We start from the raw sequence: 20,731 nt of genomic DNA, 5'->3' as shown, positions 1-20,731 counted from the left end.
GGTAATAGATCTAATTGTAAAATGTAAAACTATAAAATGTTTAAAAGAAAACTTAGGAAAAAATCTGTGTGACTTTAGGTTGGGCAAAGAATTCTTAGACATAACACCAAAAGCATAACGTGTAAAAGAAAATAAATCAATCAACTGGACTTAATCAATATTAAATATTTTTACTCTGTGAAAGGTATTATTGGAGAAAAATCACGTATCTGATAAAGAACTTGCAAATAACACATCCCAAAAAAGACTTGGATGTAGATTATACAGAGAACTCTTGAAACTCAACAATAAGAAAACAAATCCAATTCTCAAATAGGGAAAAGACTTGAACAGACATTTCATCCAAAAGAAAATACAGAAGGCAAGCAAGTACAGGACAGATTAAAAATTACTACCGGATTGCTCATTGTAACAAGTGAAATGATTGAAAGACATTTAAAGAAGTTAATATACCTTCTTTCCATGCCCATTTGTACCTGTTATCCTCCCACCTGCATCTCCAGCTAACCACTGGTAACAGTATGGTATATAGCCAACCATTATTTTCCACGGGACAGATCTTGATGCACATAACATCAACAAATATTTTTTGAAAGCCCATTAGGAACCAGGCACTGGATACAGTACTATGAGGACCAAAAACAGATAAATTATTTAACTTCACTGTGCCTCAGTTCTTTCATGTGTAAATAAAGATAATAAATAATACCTACCCCATAGAGTCAAGTGCATGTGAAGCACTTAGAATCAGTAGGACATTATTTTGTGAATTGAAGAGGCTAGGCACAAATATAAGAATGAAAAAAACTAAAGGCCAGGCGTGGTAGCTCATGCTTGTAATCCCAGCACTTTGGGAGGCTGAGGCGGGCAGATCACCTGAGGTCAGGAGTTCGAGACCAGTCTGACCAACATGGTGAAACCCCATCTCTACTAAAAATACAAAAAATTAGCTGCACGTGGTGGTGCGCACCTGTGGTCCTAGCTACTCGGGAGGCTGAGGCACAAGAATCACTTGAACCTGGGGAGGTGCAGGTTGCAGTGAGCCAAGATCTTGTCAGTGTTGCCTGGGCAACAAGAGCAAAACTCTGTCTCAACAACAACAACAACAACAACAACAACAACAACAACAACAACAGTAAAAGAATACATTCAAATACTACTTTGTGTGAGAAAAAATTTAGAAAAGTAAACAAGAACATAAAACCAAATGCCATGTCACAGACCACTTCAAAACAGTTAAGGGCCAGAAAAGGGTTGATGGGGAAGCAGTTAGGACTCTGTTGTACCAGGCCTAGGCCAGTGACAACGGGCACATTTATTTCAGAAAGTACCACGTTGCTTCTACTTGAGAACAAGGATCACAAACTGGGACCTGGAAAAAAGCTTCCCAGGACCTATAGATTGGGTCATAATCTGTGATTAAAGAAGGACCATCATTACACACTCAATGACCAGAGATGACTTGTCCCAGTGGTTCTTCAAGTGTGACTCGGGGATCCCTGTGTGTCTGCAAGGTCAAATTTATTTTCGTATGAATACTAAGCCACTTGTTTGTCTATTCCATTCTTATCCCCTCATGAGTGTACAGTGGAATTTTTCAGAGAATACATGAAGTGTGAGATAAAGCAGAGTAAAGCAGAAATGCTCCTATCACGCCAGATTTCAGAGATTTACAAAAAAATGTAAATAACAATGCCACTCATATCACTAAATTTTTTGTTTTGCAGGCATAATTTTTTTTAATAAAAGTATGTTGTTTATAACATATTATTAATAGATATATTCCATATAAACAAAAGCTCTTCGGAGTTCTCAGGAATTTTTAGCAGTGTAAAGCAGTGGCCCCCAACCTTTTTTGGCACCAGGAACCAGTTTTGTGGAAGACAGTTTTTCCATGAATGGGAGTGAGGGGGTGTTGATTTCAGGATGAAACTGTTCTGTTTCAGACCATCAGTCATTAGAGTCTCATAATGAGCATGCGACCTAGATCCCTCGCAGGTGTAGTTCACAACAGGGTTTGCACTCCTATGAGAATCTAATGCCACCGTTGATCTGACAGGAGGTGGAGCTCAGGCAGTAAAGCTCGCTTGCCTGCTGCTTACTGCCTGCTGGGCGGCTCAGTTCCTAACAGGCCATGGACCAGTACCAGTCTGCAGTCTGGGGGTTGGGGACCCCTGGTGTAAAGGGCCCAGAGACCAATAATTTGAGTTCCACTGCCTAATACTAAAGGGTGAAGTTGGCTAAGTTCATTTAGCTAACTTGGGCCTTCATTATTTTCAGCCTCCACCCTTATAGCTGTATTTGTGTTCATCTATACTAAACTGTGCTTGACAATGTCCTGTTTGAATGAAGGGGAAAATAATTGAAATATTCTCCCAATACTTTGGGAGGCCGAAGCGGGAAGATCATTTGAGGCCAGGAGTTCGAGATCAGCCTGGGCAACATAGTGAGATGCTATCTTAAAAAAAAAAAAGAAATTAGCCGAGTATGGTGGTGTATGCCTGTGGTCTTAGCTACTTGGGAGGCTGAGGTGGAGGATCACTTGAGACTGGAACTTTGAGGCTGGAGTGAGCTTTGACTGCACCAGTGCACTCCAGCCTGGGCAACAGACTGAGACTCTGTCTCAAAAAAAACAAAAATTCATTTGTTGTCATTTCACCCTTCATTCAATACATGACTAAACTATACAAAAATTACAGTATGTATCACATATAAAAGGTGTTGAAAGCTTCGCTAGTATAAGCAATGAGATGAAGCTATGTTCTTTCATGGTATCTTATAATGAGGTCTGACTGGGTCTAAAAGTCAATCTCTTTTTTACATCTGTATTATTAAGATTTCACTGTTTTGGATACAGACAGCTGGTACTTGTTGCTTCTGCACTATGCTAACTTCAAAGGAAAGCTTTAAAACTTCTTTAAGCCAAACCTTGGTTCTCAGAACTTCAATCTCTAGCAGATACAAACTGTCTGACTGATGGCTAAAATTGATTTTTAACACTAGCCAAAGTGCAATAATAAAACTGAAAAAAAAATCCATATCCAGAAGTTTTAACCCATACGGTTATCTTAGAAGGACAATTTTTCAGAACCAAGAACAAGACTATTTGGAGATAAGGCTCCTAAGAAGAGGAGCTAAGTTGAAACTTGTATAGTTTTATGAAAAACAGAAGCAAACCACACTGTGTTTTTATTTTTAAAAAATTTAAGAAGGCAAAGTATTTCTTCTAAAACGTTAATCTCTTTCACTAAGCTCTTTAAGGAATCTTAATTAACTCTTGAGATTCTAATAGCCCTAAAGACAAGTCTTAAATTGTATTTACTTCGGAGTACAAATTAGAATGATATTTTGTGAAAGCCATTTGAAAATATTTAGCAGAAGTCAACACGTGTACTCACTGAGTAAGCAATTCTAGTTTTAGAAATTTATCCTAAGAAAATGGGCAATGACATAGAAACAAGGATATTACAGCATTGTTTAAATATCCAACAACATGGTCAAGTAAATTTGTGGTTCATCATATAGTGGAATATGATGGTCATAATACAAAAGATAAAAATTACATCATAAAATTATACATGATAAGGAGAAGTAGTCACTGCATATTGCTGAGGAAAAAAAGCAATTTATAAAGCCGTAGTACTATATGATCTAATTTCTGTTTAAAATATGTATGTGCATAGAAATACCTGGACCGATATAAATTAACGTGTATAAAAATATACTTTTACATATTTGATGTAAATAGCATAAATATATAAATTGATATGTATAAATTAACAGTATTTATCTTTGAGTTTGGGATCATAGGTAATTTTCATTTACCTTTTTTGAGCGTGTCTGCATTCTGATTTTTCCACAGTGAACATTTTTTTTTTTTTTTTGAGACGGAGTCTCGCTCTGTCAACCAGATTGGTGTGCAGTGGCACGATCTCGGCTCACTGCAACCTCCACCCCTCGTGTTCCAGCGATTCTTGTGCCTCAGCCTCCTGAGTAGCTGGGACTACAGGCACCCGCCACCATGCCCGGCAAATTTTTGTATTTTTAGTAGAGATGGGGTTTTGCCATGTTGGCCAGGCTGGTCTCAAACTCTTGACCTCAGGTGATCCACCTGCCTTGGCCTCCCAAAGTGCTGGGATTACAGGCGTGAGCCACCATGCCTGGCCACAGTGAACATCTTTTAATTATATAATAATCAGTAAAATATTTACTTGAGGCAACCATGCAATTGTTGGTATTTTTCAAATTTTTATAATACTAAATACTGTATGTACTATGGAAGAAAGTGACGGAGGGGAGAGAGAAGAAGAGAAAGAGGGAAGAAGGCAGACAGTCCATTATATTGTTTATTATTTTATCTTGTATATGTGCTGTAATGTTTCAAGTTAATCTTAGATTTAACAATCTAGAAAGAAATTTTCAATGAAACATAGTAGTGAAGAGTTAATGTCCATAAGATCGAAGCCTATTCACATAGATTTAATTTTTCTCCTCTCCTTAGAAATGCCAATTTTGTTGTGTAAGCAGCAGGTGGCTATCTTTCTTGAAACTTTTTTGGGAGCTCACCAAGCTTCATCTAACCAAACCCAATTTGGCATATGGACTTCATCCATATGGTCATATGAATCCCTGGATAAGTTCCTCCTGCCATATGTCTAATCGGTTTCATAAAATCCATGCTCGAAGAAGGGTTCTATAGCTAAATGAGTCTGTGATACTGTGGGACTAAGGAATATAGTGACAAAGAGACCACTCTACCTGCTAAACTGGAATCTGGTACCATCACTATTACTAAATATTGGCAGTGTATATCTGAACAAAGGAGGAATCCCAGTAATTCTGAGTGAAAAATTTCTATCATGCATTTCAGTTTAGATCTACTAATAACACTTCTTTAAATGCCTCGTTAGACAGTGAAATCTGGGAATAATTTTCAAACACCATACGCACTATTTACAATAGAATCATATTTCTTTTCTTTCTCTCCCTCTCCTACTTTTTTTTTTTTGCATAAAAAGTATAATGCTGCTGAATGGTACCCAAATGTCTGTTGTATATACCATGCCAATACAGCAGCTCAGCCAAAAATGCGAATAGAATAGTTTGCCAAGTAAAAGAAAACATAACAAATTGGTAATGGTTTCTATCTTGACAGAAAATGAAAATGATCCCTCAATGTGTGGCCACTCATGCGGACACATAAAAATGTCTTAGAAGCAATCATTTTACCTCAGATAACAGACCCTGACAGTGTAGTACAGCACACTGGCTGACTTTCACTTCTTAGAAAAGTGGCAACCGTGACCTACAAAATAGTCTGGGAACCATGTAATTTATGCATAACACACATGCACATGCCATGCACTCATAATATTTGTTATAAATCATTCTGAATATAAGATTCCTTTCCTGAGAAGAATATACTTTATGAGAGAGGATCTAAATCACCAGAGACTTGAGAAAGCTAAACGGAACAGAAATGATATTGTTGTTTATCAGGTTACAAAATCCAAAGGTCTAAATTGCAATAAAAAGGCATTACATAAGGGCCCTATATATGCTATCTGATTCTGCATAGTGCCTTGAACATGAAAGGTATTTTTGTTAGATGTTAGATAAAACAAATACCAAAAAAATTCTGGAGGTTCATAGTGTACAGCTCTGACTTTCTCCTTAGGAGACTGCAATTGAAAGCAGAAATGAACCCCCTGAAGACCTGCTAATGGTTCCTTTAACTTGTTTCCCACTTCTTCACCATTTATTTTTTTCTCCCAATGGAGAATTAGCCAACATCATCGACCAGTGATTGTTTTCCCCACGTCCAGTGAGGTTTCCCCATTTTAAACTTTCTAATGAGAATGTTAGACAGAAAATTGATTGTATAATCAAATAACATGAAAACAGGAATGGCACTTTTAAAAATACATCATTGGTATCTGAAGCTAATGAGGAATTCAAAATGAGAGAATACTGAACCAAGGGGCTAGGAAGAACCTTGAGAAGTTAAATGGTCTTGCCAAGTTGAAAGTAAATTTGAATCCTGTGGGTTATGAGTTTCAAATGAAACTTCTGGGGTTTGAATTTGTTGGTGACTTTCCTGTTCAATAAAAAAGGACTTAAATGGCTTATAAAAAGGTTAAAAAAACTTATTGGGCATCAAACTGCTCTTACAAAACACCATCTTGATGAGTTAAGTGTAAATGAATCAGAAACACATGGGTCATATTTCCTTTAAAAATGCATATGGATTCAAAAATAAAGGGAAGAGGACTTGGCAAAACATTTTTTGTGTGGTGGCTGAACCCAAAGCATTTGAAAGAGATTTTGAGACATTCAAGGAATCCCCCCCACAAAAAAAACCCCAAAACCCAAAAGAAAACTAAACTAAACCTGTCCAGTCATATAAAATAAAAAGTTCTATACAATGTCCATTTAACTCTATGGGTCAATCAACATTCACTGAGCCTTCACCTTTGGCACCAAACTATGGAAGGAGACAGCTTCCACTGTCAAGCAAGTTATTTGTATAAACAAATCTATATAGGTAATAGAAACCTATTAAAAGATATCTAGGATCTTACAAAAACTGGCATCATAACCCACATCATATGAAAGCTATAAATTAATTGAGAAATAGACAAGGGCTTTCAGGGTCCTAGGCTAGATAGGATTCATTCCATTCAAATCATCATGCCCTCAGCCCTTTTGATTAAAGTTATATACAGTTGCAGAGTCTTACGTGTTTGAATGTTTTCTTAATAAGTGTTTTTATGTCTTTTTAAATGTGTGTTCCAGCCCTCCTTCCTCCACCCTCTAGATTTGTGAGTGCTCAACAAATCTTGCTGACTGGTTTCCTGGAGGATGGGAGTGTTGAACAGAGTTTTGAAACAGGGGAGATGCTGTTTGGCAGAGAGAACTGAGGCTATGATTCTGGGTTGGGGTAATGGCACATATGATGGTTCAGAGGCTCCAGAGGGTGAGTCATGTGTAGGGGGTGATACATTGGCTTGCTTGCAGCAATGTGGCTGAGCCAGGGTGTAGTGGGAGGTGGAGGCAGTTAGGTGTGGGGAGGCCTAATACACTGCATGTGAAGTCAACTTGAGGACAGAGGGGTGTGATAAAGAAAAACACAATTTTTATTCCTTTTTTTTTTTTTTTGCCAGTATAGGATAAAGTTCTAAGCAAAGGATATGTACATGTCATTACTTTATTTCTTATCGGTGTCTTAAAAAGCTGAAAAATATCCAAAGATAAAAATAAAATTAACTATGTATGAGTTGCTAGGCTCCTGTAGATCATAACTTTGAAGAGGAAGTTAGTAGGATTATGAAATAGATTACTGAGTTCTAAAATGTTTGTGGGAAAATGTAAGAAATTATTGATTTATTGTCTTCTAAGGTTGTTCTCGAGTTGTGTGAGTCTCATCTTTTCCACAATATTAGAAAGTTACTTAGAGCTGGGATAGTGTCATATATTTCTTGTGCATTTTTTACTGACTAGCAAAATGCTGGACACATCAAGTGCTCAATAAATGCTTGTTTCTTCAGTGCTTGGTGCATTTATTTATTTTACTTTATATTGAACTGAAATAAAGTCAAAAGTTGCCGAGGTCCTATAATGGTGATGGTAAAGTCTGAAAACAAAAGGATGATATAGTGGAAATGTCCCAGTAGTGTCTCTGCTCTGAGCCTATTTGTTCGTGGTTAATATACAGAAATCAAAGCCCTTACCATCCTTCATCATCTTCTACTTCTGTTTCAGGAATGTCATTTTCAGGCGTTTCAGCAATTGCTTGAGTGAGTTTAGATTTAAACTGGTTCAGCAGTGCAAGGGTCTGAAATAACAATTAGACTGTTAAGTTTTCTGATAAAGATAAATATAATTTTAAAAGAGACGCTTAAGTTTGGTAGAAAAGGAAATATCCTACTTGGATGTAAAACAAAATGTTTGATTTTGAACAAAAAGAACAAAACTACCTTTAGGCTGCAATAGTGACATTAATAAACCTTGACATTGTTCTGTTTGGATTTGCACTGACATTTCCCCTCAGAGATAGGTGACTATTTTCTGATTTGGGAAACAAAAGTTTGCTTATGTAGAAGACAGAAGACTCAACTTTTAAAAATACACATTTGGCTTGGTGCATTGGTTCATGTCCCAGCACTCTGGGAGGCCAAAGTGGGAGGATCTTTTAAGCCCAAGAGTTCAAGACCTCAAGACCAGCAGGGGTAATGTAGTGAGGCTCTATCACTACAAAAAGAAAAGAAAAAAAGTCAGATGTGGTGGTGTGCATCTGTAGTCCCAGCTACCATGAAGCCTGAGGCAGGAGGATCCCTTGAGCCTTAGAGTTTCAGGCTGTAGTGACCTATGATTGTGCCACTGCACTCCAGCATGGGTAACAGAGTGAGACTGTCTCTAAATAAATAAAATAAAATAAGATAAAGTAAAATAAAATAAAATAAAAAATGTATGCTCATTTATAGTTAAGAGTTTAGTGTCTATAAGAAAGAAAGGTAATTCACTAAGTTATGTGAAATCAAAAATAAAAAAATAGTATTGTTTATTTCACAAATTTCCAAAAATATAAAAATATCAATATTGGGAAGGTAGAATGAACATATTAACTGTTGGAAAATAAGTAAATTGGAATATCTTTAGAAAGCTGTTGATACATATTGGAAACTTTAAGATGATCATTCCCCCTGACTGAGTAATTCCAATCCTGGGACGATAGAAAAATAATGTGAAACAGAGAAAATGGCTTACGCACAAGATGTGCACTGCAGCATTACTCATACAAATGGAAAAATGAAAACCTGTTAGATGTCTATCAATAAGAAACTAGATAAATTTAGTAAAAAGCAATAAATATGCTATTTAAAAATTTTATTTTTATTTTTTTGAGACAGAGTCTCGCTGTGAGGCCCAGGCTGGAGTGCAATGGCACGATCTTGGCTCACTGCAACCTCCGCCTCCCAGGTTCAAGCGATTCTCCTACCCCAGACTCCTGAGTAGCTGAGACCACAGGCACGTGCCACCACGCCCAGCTAATTTTTTTGTATTTTTAGTAGAGATGGGGTTTCATTATATTGGCCAGGCTGGTCTCCAACTCCTAACCTCAAGTGTTCCACAAGCCTCGGCCTCCCAAAGTGTTGGGATTACAGGTGTGAGCCACCGTTCCTGGCCTAAATATGCTACTGTTATTGAAAATTATAAATACGCTATTGTCATTAAAAATTATATACATGAAACACTGCATTCTATTGTTAAGTGAAAGATGAATACAAATATTGTGTTAAGTATATTTTTTAAAAAAGTGTGTGTGTGTAGGGGGAACATTACTGTGAATTCTTGTTTGGCTCCTATGCTCTCTGTGGGCAAGAAGAAGCAAGTGGCTATAATTTTGTAATCACGCTGTCTCCTAGATCTTAACAGTCTACTCCAGAATTTGAGCAGACAACAGAAGCTAGAAAAAGGTTTTTCTATTCGACATATTTACGGAGTACATCATTGTGAAATGGGATAAAATACTACCTGTCCGAGAAATCAAGGGCCTAATCAAGATTTTGGTATGTTGAATTCAATACTGAAATCCTCACATTTCATAAGGAAAAAGATGTGTGACAGTTCAACATGTGAATAACTGGTATATTAGAAAGTCACAATACATTCCTAAGCTCCAGAATTTATCTAGAGAGTATCAATAAGATTACAGTTCATGAAAAAGTTAAGTAGGTCTGGGCAATCTAGAACTCAAGCTTAATAAAGACAAATGGTGCCAAAATAACTGCAAGAAAAAGGTGGTTGGTTATTGCTTAAAAAAATGATAGTAAAAAGCATCTTCTACTTTTCTGCAAAATTTAATGCCCACATATTCAACAGCTAAAAATACACGCATTATCATAGCTACTGAATGAGATGAGTTTTGGGGAAAATTTATAAGTTCCTATAGAATATCATCATAGGCATTCTGAGGGCTGCAGAGTATGTTAGCATTTAGATATTTTATCTGTTTTTAGAGTACAGATTATAGAATTAAGCTCTTCCAACAATGTTAACAGATAAAGCATCCCTTGTTTTTAAACCTTATTCATTAAAAATACTCCATTGTTTATTAATTCTTATTGTATTTGCTTATTGATAAGAAAACAGATTACTGTAAAAATATTGAAAAATAGAAGTAAAATAACTGTTATCCCACCACACAGAATAACCACTGTTAATATTTTGGTAAATATACTTCGAGGTAGTATGTGTGTGTGTGTATATGCGTTTATACATCTGTATCTATATGTAGCTGTATCTACTATTGCATAAATGTATCTCTCCACATGCTTATCTCCATATCTATCTATTTAATCTATATGATATGGTCTGGCTGTGTCCCTACCCAAATCTCAACTTGAATTGTATCTCCCAGAATTCCCATTATGGGAGGGACCCGGTGGGAGGTAATTGAATCATGGGGGCCGGTCTTTCCCATGCTATTCTCGTGATAGTGAATAAGTCTCACAAGATCTGATGGGTTTATCAGGGGTTTCCATCTTTTCTTCCTCCTCATTCTGTCTTGCCACCACTATGTCAGAACTGCCTTTCACCCTCTGCCATGATTGTGAGACCTCCTCAGCCAGGTGGAACTGTAAGTCAAATTAAACCTCCTTTTTTTTCCCAGTTTTTGGTATGTTTTTATCAGCAGTGTGAAAATGGACTAATACACTATAGCTTAAAAGAGGCTGAGGCAGGAGAATGGCGTGAACCCCGGGGGGCGGAGCCTGCAGTGAGCCGAGATCGTGCCACTGCACTCCAGCCTGGGCGACAGCGAGGCTCTGTCTCAAAAAAAAAAAAAAAAAAAAAGAGATAGAGTCTCACTCTGTCACCCAGGCTGGAGTGCAGTGGTGCAATCATGGCTCACTACAGCGTCGACCTATTGGGCTCAAGCGATCCTCCTGCCTTAGCCTCCCAAGTAGCTGGGACCACAGATGCACACCACCATGCCGAACTATTTTTTTTTTTTTTTTCTGTAGAGATGGGGGTCTCCCTAGGCTGCCTAGGCTGGTCTCAAACCCCTGGGCTCAAGGGATCCTCCCATCTTGGCCTCCCAAAGTCCTGGGATTACAAGAGTGAGTCACCATGCCTGGCCCTTACTAATTTTTAATGATGGACGTTTGCATACTTGGAAATGTCTTTTTTAAAAGCACAAAGAAAAATGAAAACAAAAAAGACTTCTAAGTGGAATGAAATTTTAAAACTTCCTAGAAAATTATACTAGACCTGGATCTTTCTCCCTGAGTTACAAGTGACAAGGCAGTTTGTTTTTAGAGCCAATTAATGAGCTACTGGCATTTGCTCAAAGAGGAGAGACTGTGGCAAACAAAAAACATCCTCTTGGCTATTTTTAGCTTCTTCTATATTTAAGATTAGACTTTCTCCTGCTTTATTATAAAGGCTAGAGAAGACGCTGGGCGGAAAAAAAATCACAAAAATAATGGGACACATTTGTTATAGTGTGAAGAAGATAGGATCTGCATGGAGGCATTCTGATTGGCATCTGCAGGGGAATTATTCAGTTATGGCTTTTTCTGAAGGAATGAATGGCCAACTACTTCCAGGAATGCTCTTTCAGCACAGCGAGAGCCTTCCCAGAATGTAGAAGCTATGCTGAAGGGGCCCAATCTTGGCACACTCTGTTTATGCATATCTAACACAAGAGTCTCCCAACTGGGCCCTGTGCCTCTGGTCCTGTCCTGTATCCAGTCTAATCTCCATATTGCAGCCCAGTTAGAGAGATCTTCCTAAAATGAAAGTGAGATCATATCACTTCCTTCTGTCAATGGTTCCCCATGGCCTTTAGGATAAATTCTAAACTCCTTAACATGGTTTAAAAATACCTTGTACGAACTTACTTTTGCTTACCTCTTCAGCCTCATCTTTCTCCTTCTCTTAGTTTATGTTACAGTCATATTTAATATCTTTTAGTTCTTTGCTAAGAGGTTGAAGACTTTTCATGTACGCACTGTTCCTTTTGTCTAGCCATGCTCTGCCTCCATCTGGCTGTCTCCTACACAACCTTTGAAGTTCAGCTGACAAATCATTTCCTTAGGAAATTTCCCAGATTCTTAAGCCATGTTAGGCCCCTCTGTTATTCATCTACATGGCTTCCTGTACCTACCCTTTCATAATGCTCACCCGCTTTCACTGGTATTACTTGTTTAACTAGCTCTTTTCCCTGATAGATCAGAGAGAGCAGGGATGTGTTCATGTGTTGACTGCCAAATACAGTGATTAGTACATGGCAGGTTCTTAATAATTATTTGCTACAAGAGAGTAGGGGGAGGGGGAAGGAATGAATGAATGAGTCATCCTTAGTATCTCTGGTAGTATAGTCATTATGATTGCTATTTAGAACACTTTGTGATTTCATGAAAACAAGTTAATAATGTACTTTTTCTTAATGAAATTAAGAAATTATCCAGACAGGTTTGGGCTTTTTAATTTACTTTTATTTTGCCTGTTTTATTTATACAACTAAAATGGTGTGTCCATATATATATATAAGGCAGTTTGTTAATATCGATATATATTAATATATATGTCTATGTATATAGACATATATATAGACATATATATAGCAGCACCAAAAATAAATGATTTCGGTCTGCCCTCTAACTTTTCAACATGAAGGGCTGCTTAAGAGATTTGTTTTATTAAGTGTCAAGCACTGCATGGCACATAGTGCTAACTCCCAAATTGTTGAGCTAGCTTCCCATCTCTTTTCATTCTTGATTTCTGACAACTTCTTAATATTACTAGCTAAAAATTCAGGAATTACTTGTAATAAACAGTTTTATTACAATAGAAGTCAGCTAGTAGACCAAATGACTTATTTCCAGACAGTGTACGATTTCAAGCTAGGCTGGCTAGTCAGCATGCGAGATGTCGGGCTGGAAGAGACTCTCTCATCATTTATAATCACCACTTCTTCATTTCATAATATTCACTACACAGAGGTTCCACCTGGGTTTCTGAAGATACATGGCTTTATGAGGTTCCTGTGCTTACTGTGGGAGTACCAGGTTGAAACGTGGAAGTTCCAGGCTTTTTCACCACCAATGTCTGGAAAGAACTCCAGAGTTTGAATCTTTATGTGAGTGGCCAATGTCCACCCTATATAAATATATTCTTTTTTATTTTTAAGAGGTAGTGCTTCTCCTGATATATAATCAAATTAGGCTCCATTTAGAAACACTTAAAAACAATAAAAAGACAATAAATTCTGTATGGGTTTGGGTTTTTTTTTTTTTTGAGACGGAGTCTTGCTCTGTCACCCAGGCTGGAGTGCAGTGGCGCGATCTCGGCTCACTGCAACCTCCGCCTCCCGGGTTCACGCCATTCTCCTGCCTCAGCCTCTCCGAGTAGCTGGGACTACAGGCGCCCGCCACCACGCCCGGCTAATTTTTTGTATTTTTAGTAGAGACGGGGTTTCACCGTGGTCTCGATCTCCTGACCTCGTGATCCGCCCGCCTCGGCCTCCCAAAGTGCTGGGATTACAAGCGTGAGCCACCGCGCCCGGCCTGGGTTTGGGTTTTTGAAGTTACCTGATCTTCCCGGGAAGTTCCCTTCTTTGACTGTTGCTTCCTCAAAGCTTCATACTTTTGCTTTTCTCTTCTGTATTCGGCAACAGCACCATCTGGAGTGGCTTCTTCCTCTAAAGAATAGTAGAATATTTTTAGAATAAGTAGTAAAATAGCTCTGTGGATTTATAGCAATGTTTATGCTCCTGTTGCTGAAGAGGAGGTTGGCACTTGGGCTTGGTTTTCGCCATTTAATTTCAAAAGAAAACCTGTAAGCCCCACCAGCTCTGTAACTACTTCCTAAATTAGAATGTGACTGATGTTAATTTATGAGCTGATTTTATACATATATTTACTATACACTGCACTACTGTAATTGTTCTTCTCACATGTCCTTATTTAAGTTGATTATAAAATCATCTATCTCACTTTTAAAATAATTAAGGTTTTCCTAAAATTCAGCAATACCATTTTACATTGTTTCCCTGCCTTAGAAGATACAACCTTTCAAATATTGGTTGATATTCCAATTACCTGACACTTTTGTTCCCCAGTTATAACAATAATAACCTTCAATTTAATGGCATCATAGAAAATAAATATATCTAACAAATAAGTCAAAACAGCAAAAGCAGACAAAAATAATCTTTACTGAATTAGAAATTAGAAAACAAATCTATAGGTTTGATCCTGCAATAATTCCATGTGAAGATTAACATCTGGGTTCATAAAACACAGTTTTGCCTCAAAAACAAGCCAACAAACCCAACTAGTAACATTTTATAATACCTTACATGTATAAATATCAATGAAAATTTGTGACTAAAACACACACACACACAGACACACACTCTCTCTCTCTCTCTCTTCTCTTTGGCTGGAAGACAAATGATAAGCCAGATGTAATCAAGAATGCTAGTAATCTTTCTACCAAAGCTTTAGTCTGTTAGTTGTCTCTTTGTTACCTAGCTTGAGGAACATCATGAATATGCAATATATTAACAATCAGCCATTTTGTTCAAGAGATTTTCTGGTCAAAAAAAAAATTTGAACTAAGAAACAAGTTATCTTTTTGTGGTCACCTAATATGATTTTGGTAGAACTTGGAAGGACAGTCCTGGTTTCTAAACTGACAGCTGCAAACATTAAAAACTGAGTACATGAAGGAAAAATGAATCATTAAATACAGAAATCATATCTGAGGCACACATGACTAGTAAACACTAGTGAAAAGAGTATGCCATCACAATTGGTATACATGAAGTGACTCTTATAGCAGGTTTAAAAATTACTTTCGGCCGGGCGCGGTGGCTCACGCCTGTAATCCCAGCACTTTGGGAGGCGGAGGTGGGCGGAACATGAGGTCAGGAGATCGAGACCATCCTGGCTAACACGGTGAAACCCCGTCTCTACTAAAAATACAAAAAATTAGCCAGGCATGGTGGCGGGCGCCTGTAGTCCCAGCTACTGGGGAGGCTGAGGCAGGAGAATGGCATGAACCCAGGAGGCAGAGCTTGCAGTGAGCCGAGATTGCGCCACTGCATTCCAGCCTGGGCGACAGAGCAAGACTCCATCTCAGAAAAATAAATAAATAAATAAATAAATAAATTACTTTCATATTTTTCTACTGAATTACGTCTTTGAATACCTCTCTTCTTCTTATCCTACAGTAGTTAGATTTGCATTGTCCTGGGATAAAGAGCAAGCACTTTAAGATGACTTAGGATCACTACATGAGGCAGTTAATGCTTTCCTTTCCAGTTACGTCTCTCACAACTCCTTTGCCGCATCCACCTTGATGTGCTTTCACTTGGCTGATAACTAGTATTCTTAAACTCTGCTCTCTTGACCAACCATCCGCCTTTGCACATGCTTTTCTTCCTTCAGGGATACTGCAAACACTTCAACTCTCCATTCTTGTTAATTCTCCTTGCTTAATTCCGGCTCCTCCTTTAGGTCTCAGCTTGATTCGCACTTCAGGGAGCCTTTTCTGATTCTGTACTTGAAGTCTGGTTTAGATGTCTCTCCTTTGAGCTTCCAAAGCACCCTTTAGCACTTATCACACTTTATGGCGATTTCCTGTTTACTTTTCTTTAAACTCACTAGACATTAACTCCTTGAGGACAAATCATATTTGTCCTCATTTTTTTTTTCTTATTTCATGTCCTCATTTCATTTTCTTAAGTATATCTTTCAAAGATACACTTAGGACAGTGCTTGGCAAGTGATTCAATAAATAGTCAAATAAATGAAGTAATGATGTAATTGGAGAAGGGGAAAATAAGAAGGTGTAAGGTAATTTGCCCTCTTCCCCTCGCCAGCCTCACAGTTATAGTTAGCATTTGCCATGCACCTGGAATCTCCTGTTCCATTGCGTTTAGGGAGTCAATAATTATTTTCTGCCATTTTCTAGGGCAGAAGTTTGTAAAATTCTAAGGAAAATTGTGATGGGTATCTGTAGAACTGTTTAATGTTTTTATGGTTAAAAAAATGCAAAAGAGAAGGGACAAGTTCTTTGCTTACATTTTCAGCTAAAAAAGATTGAAAACCTTTATGTGTGGTAAGAATTTTGCAATAAATAAATGTAAAGGATATAGATGAATTCTGCTATCTCATGTCATAGGTAAGTTAAGCTTACAACTTTCAAAACAGATTCAGCATTGCTTATTTTAATGTGTTTCACATGCATCTTCTTGAACACAGTCCCTTTTAGCAAGGACCAACCACTTAATTTCACTTACTAGGAATGAGTAGGAAGTAGGAAAATGTTTAAAAAGTGCTATAAAGAAGCCTTGAAAATAAATTTTAAAAAGTCAAGGATAGGTACATTTATGTATATAATAAAGCATGGAAATTCTGTAGCTATGTTGTTTATAATAATAAATGTCCTTTTAATAACTTAGAAAGAGTAGTCACCTCATTTAGGGAACTAAATGCATGAAATGATAGAATTTTTAAAAACAGCTGTATTGAGGTAGGCGTTACATATAGTAAAACTCACTAATTTTGTATATAAAATGTGATGACTTTTGGTATTGTATAGAGCATATAACTTCCACTGCAATCAAGATCTAGAAAAGTTCCACATACCCTACAAAGTGTCCAAATGTCTCTTACAGCCAGTTTTCTTCTTCTGGCAACGAGGCATCAGCGATCTGCTTTCTGGCACCGTATTTTTGCCATTACTAGAAACTCATACAAATGAGATCATACAGTATGTAGTTTTTTATGTCTGGCTTATTTTGGTGAGCAACTATTGTTGAGATTCATCCATGTTCCTTTGCATAACTGAATAATATTTCATGGCATGGATATATTCTAACTTGTTTGAGTTGCTTACAGTTTTTGGCTACTACAAATAATGCCTCTTTAAACATTTACACACACGAGTTTGTTTGTAGACATATATTTTCATTTCTCAGGGGTAAATACCTAGGAGTGGGATTGCTGAGTCAAGTGATAAGTGTATGTTTAATTTTATGATACTGCCATACTGTTTTACAAATGGCTGCACCATTTTGGCTGCATCATTCCTCTCAATATAGGAGAGGTTGAGTTGCTCCATATCTCCAAATATATCTGGTATTGTCATTTAATTGAGTATTTTAGAGAGTGTGAAACAGTATTTTGTGGTTTCTAGTGTTACTTTTCTGATGACAAGTGATATTACATTTTTTATGTGCTTGTTGGCCATTTATGTATCTTCTTTTCAAATCTTTTGTCTATTAATTTTTTTGTCTTATTAATGAGTTGTAGGAGTTTTCTTATATATTCTGGATACAAGTCCTTTGTCAAATATATATTCTGTAAATGATTTATCTCAGTCTGATTTCCCTTTTCATTTTCTTAAGTGTATGTTTCAAAGAGCAAAAGTTAAAATTAGATGAACAGCATTTTATCAATATTTAAATTTCATATCACACTTTTTGTGTCTTATCTAAAAAGTCCTTATTTTCCTCATGGTCTCAAAAGTTTTTTTCTAATGCTTTCTCTTAGTAGTATAAAATTTTAGCTTTTCTGTTAAGATATATAATTTATTTCAAGTTGATTTTTATGTGTGGTGTAAGGTAAGGGTTGAGTTTTTTTTTTCTATACAGACATCAATTGTTCCAACATTATATGTTAAAAAGGCTTTCTTACCTCCGGTGAATGACCTTGGCACCTTTCTTGAAAATCAATTGACCATATATGTATATCTATTTCTATACACTATCTTCTGTTCCATTAATCTATGTCTCTCCTTGTGCCAGTGGTATACTGTCTTGATTACTGCAGGTTTATAGTAAGTCTTGAATCAGTTAGTGTAAGCCCTCTAACTTTGTCTTCTTTTTCACAACTATTTTGGTGATTTTTGTTCCTTTGCCTTTCCATATAAATTTTAAAATCAGCTTGACAATTTCTTCAAATAAGTCAGCTAGGATTTTGACAGTAGCTGCATTGAATGTATAAATTAATTTGGGGAGAACTGCAGTCTTAACAATAGTGAATCTATCAAAGTTGTACTGACTTAACCTGCCATGTTGAGGTCTGTAATACATCCTTTTGGTTCCAACCATCATGTACAGTCATGGTGCTGGTGTGAGATAGGAGTGAGGAGTGGCTATTTACTATCATCTTTGTGACTATCTCAGGATTAGTATTTCAGAAATAGGAACGTTTTGAAACAAGTATGGGTAATTGTAAAAATGACTGGCTGATATGCTAGAAGAAATAACATGAAATAGCAAATATAAATAAGCAGTTTTCATAGAATGGAGAGCAAATAGCAGTACCTCTCTTCCACCAAAACATTATGGGAATGTAAAAAAAAAGAAGATATGTGCAATGTAATTAATTCGCACACCAAGACTCACTGAACAAACCAATGAACAACTTCCAATCCAGAAAGGTTAGTTGGTCAAAAAGTATTTTTAAAACAAACAAAAATTTTTATTATGGAAAAATTTCAACACAAATATAGAGAGAATAGTATAATGAAGCCTCTTTAGTTATCATCTATTATCAATAGCATCAACTTATGGACAATCTTATTTAACTCACAAGATATTCTTAAGACATTAAAACTAGCACTCAGACAGTAACCTAAAGCACATGCATTTCCTCTAGTAGGTAAAAAAGAAAGAATATGTGCTCTTAGTTTCCATTACAGGAGATGCCACCTTAGAGCGCAGACTTTGGGTGAGACTGATCTGAATCCTGGTTCCACAATTTACTATATGTGTGAGATAGGGATACACTATGTCATCTTTTTGTGCATCAGTTTCTTCAGCTATAAAATGGGGATGATAATATCTACCTCACTTGCTGTTGTGAGGATTAAATAAAATACTGTCTGACACGTGGCAAACAGCTAACAAACTATTATTACTATGTCATTCAGATTAAATTATGAAAGTATCAAAATATACACTCACACTGACTGTACAATTATGTGCTAACTCTATATGTTTTTCTTTGTTATAACTGATAAGCTTTCAAAGGATATCACAGACTCTTGCACAAGTCAAGCTTGTTTTTCTTTCTCTTTCCCTCTCCATACAAATACATTTCTTTGATATTATGGAATTTTTTACATTGATGGAGGGAAAAGGGAAACTATTTTTTTTTTTGCTAGATTATGAAGCTATACACATTCTAAAAGTGGTTATAAGGATTTTCCAGTTGAGATGCTCTTAGACTTGTTAGCATTTTTATTTTACTTCCTCCTGCATTTCTCACATTTTAACCTATATTGTAAAAAGCTAATTAAGACAACTTTAATGTATGTATCAATTTATTTCGTTAGTATTTATGAAACCAAACACTCTTTTTATATTTTCTAGCCATGATAATGAAAACACAGGCATGTAGTTCAAATCCTTCTGAATGTATTTTCCCTGATAATATCTTAATATTGTAGCATTAGTCATTCCTCTTAATGTATAGTCATAACCAGCTTCATAAATGTTTTGTATAAGGCAATTAGTGATAGTGATGGCAAGCATCTGAAGAATGAATAAAATTCACCCATAACTTGTAGGATCTGTTTGATAATATCTGTTTGGTGATAGGATCTACATTTAAAATGACAAAGAAAAGACTTAATATTATCTAACTGAAGTAAAAAATCGATTGCAAAACCAGTTTTGCTTTGAAAAATTCTAAGGAAATAGTTGGGTAAAATTTTACGGCTTTTCATTATTATTTAAATGATCCCAGATCAAATAAGTAAGGTAACTCTTGTTTCACAAGGCTTCAAACACATTTCAATACTATTTCCATCTACCCCTGTTTACTATATTCCATTCTTAATGAAGCTCCAGTTAAACAATTTTCAGCAGATGGACTGAGAATGAAACCGAACTCTAGGATGTTGTCTATGCCTCAATTGCTAACTCAACTGTCATTTGACAAAGTCTTGGACTGTAATCTTATCCTTACTGCAGCTTTTGGTTTCCAAAGGGGGAAAGTGTATAAAAATTTGACTTTTTATCCTCTGATTATGGGTGAGACCTTTTTGACTTCAACACAGGAGTGGACCTCTAGCAAACTCCAACAGACCTGCGGCTGAGGGTCCTGTCTGTTGGAAGGAAAACTAACAAACAGAAAGGACATCCACACCAAAAACCCTTCTGTACGTCACCATCATCAAAGACCAAAAGTAGATAAAACCACAAAGATGGGGAAAAAACAGAGCAGAAAAACTGGAAACTCTAAAAAGCAGAGCGCCTCTCCTCCTCCAAAGGAACGCAGCTCCTCACCAGCAACGGAACAAAGCTGGACGGAGAATGACTTTGACGAGTTGAGAGAAGAAGGCTTCAGAAGATCAAACTACTCTGAGCTACAGGAGGAAATTCAAACTAATGGCAAAGAAGTTAACAACTGTGAAAAAAAATTAGACGAATAGATAACTAGAATAACCAACGCAGAGAAGTCCTTAAAGGAGCTGATGGAGCTGAAAGCCAAGGCTCGAGAACTACGTGAAGAATGCAGAAGCCTCAGGAGCCGATGAAATCAACTGGAAGAAAGGGTATCAGTCATGGAAGACTAAATGAATGAAATGAAGGGAGAAGGGAAGTTTAGAGAAAAAAGAATAAAAAGAAACGAACAAAGCCTCCAAGAAATATGGGACTATGCGAAAAGACCAAATCTACGTCTGATTGGTGTACCTGAAAGTGATG

General features: G+C 36.8%; 1 protein-coding gene across 1 annotated transcript in view; it reads right to left on the bottom strand.

Moving 5' to 3' along the window:
• CWC27 (CWC27 spliceosome associated cyclophilin) overlaps positions 1-20,731 on the bottom strand; it is a 267,927-nt gene that overhangs the window by 39,398 nt on the left and 207,798 nt on the right. Inside the window, exons 12-13 of the mRNA XM_032144572.2 lie at positions 13,596-13,705; positions 7,731-7,834 (exon numbers count right to left, since the gene is read on the bottom strand). Of these exons, the coding sequence (XP_032000463.1) occupies positions 7,731-7,834; positions 13,596-13,705 (214 nt within the window). The remainder of the gene's footprint in view (positions 1-7,730; positions 7,835-13,595; positions 13,706-20,731) is intronic.

This window comes from Hylobates moloch, unplaced genomic scaffold (assembly GCF_009828535.3).
Source record: "Hylobates moloch isolate HMO894 unplaced genomic scaffold, HMol_V3 SCAFFOLD_23, whole genome shotgun sequence".
Classification (NCBI taxonomy): Eukaryota; Metazoa; Chordata; class Mammalia; order Primates; family Hylobatidae; genus Hylobates; species Hylobates moloch.
This window is presented reverse-complemented; position numbering and strand designations above follow the sequence as displayed.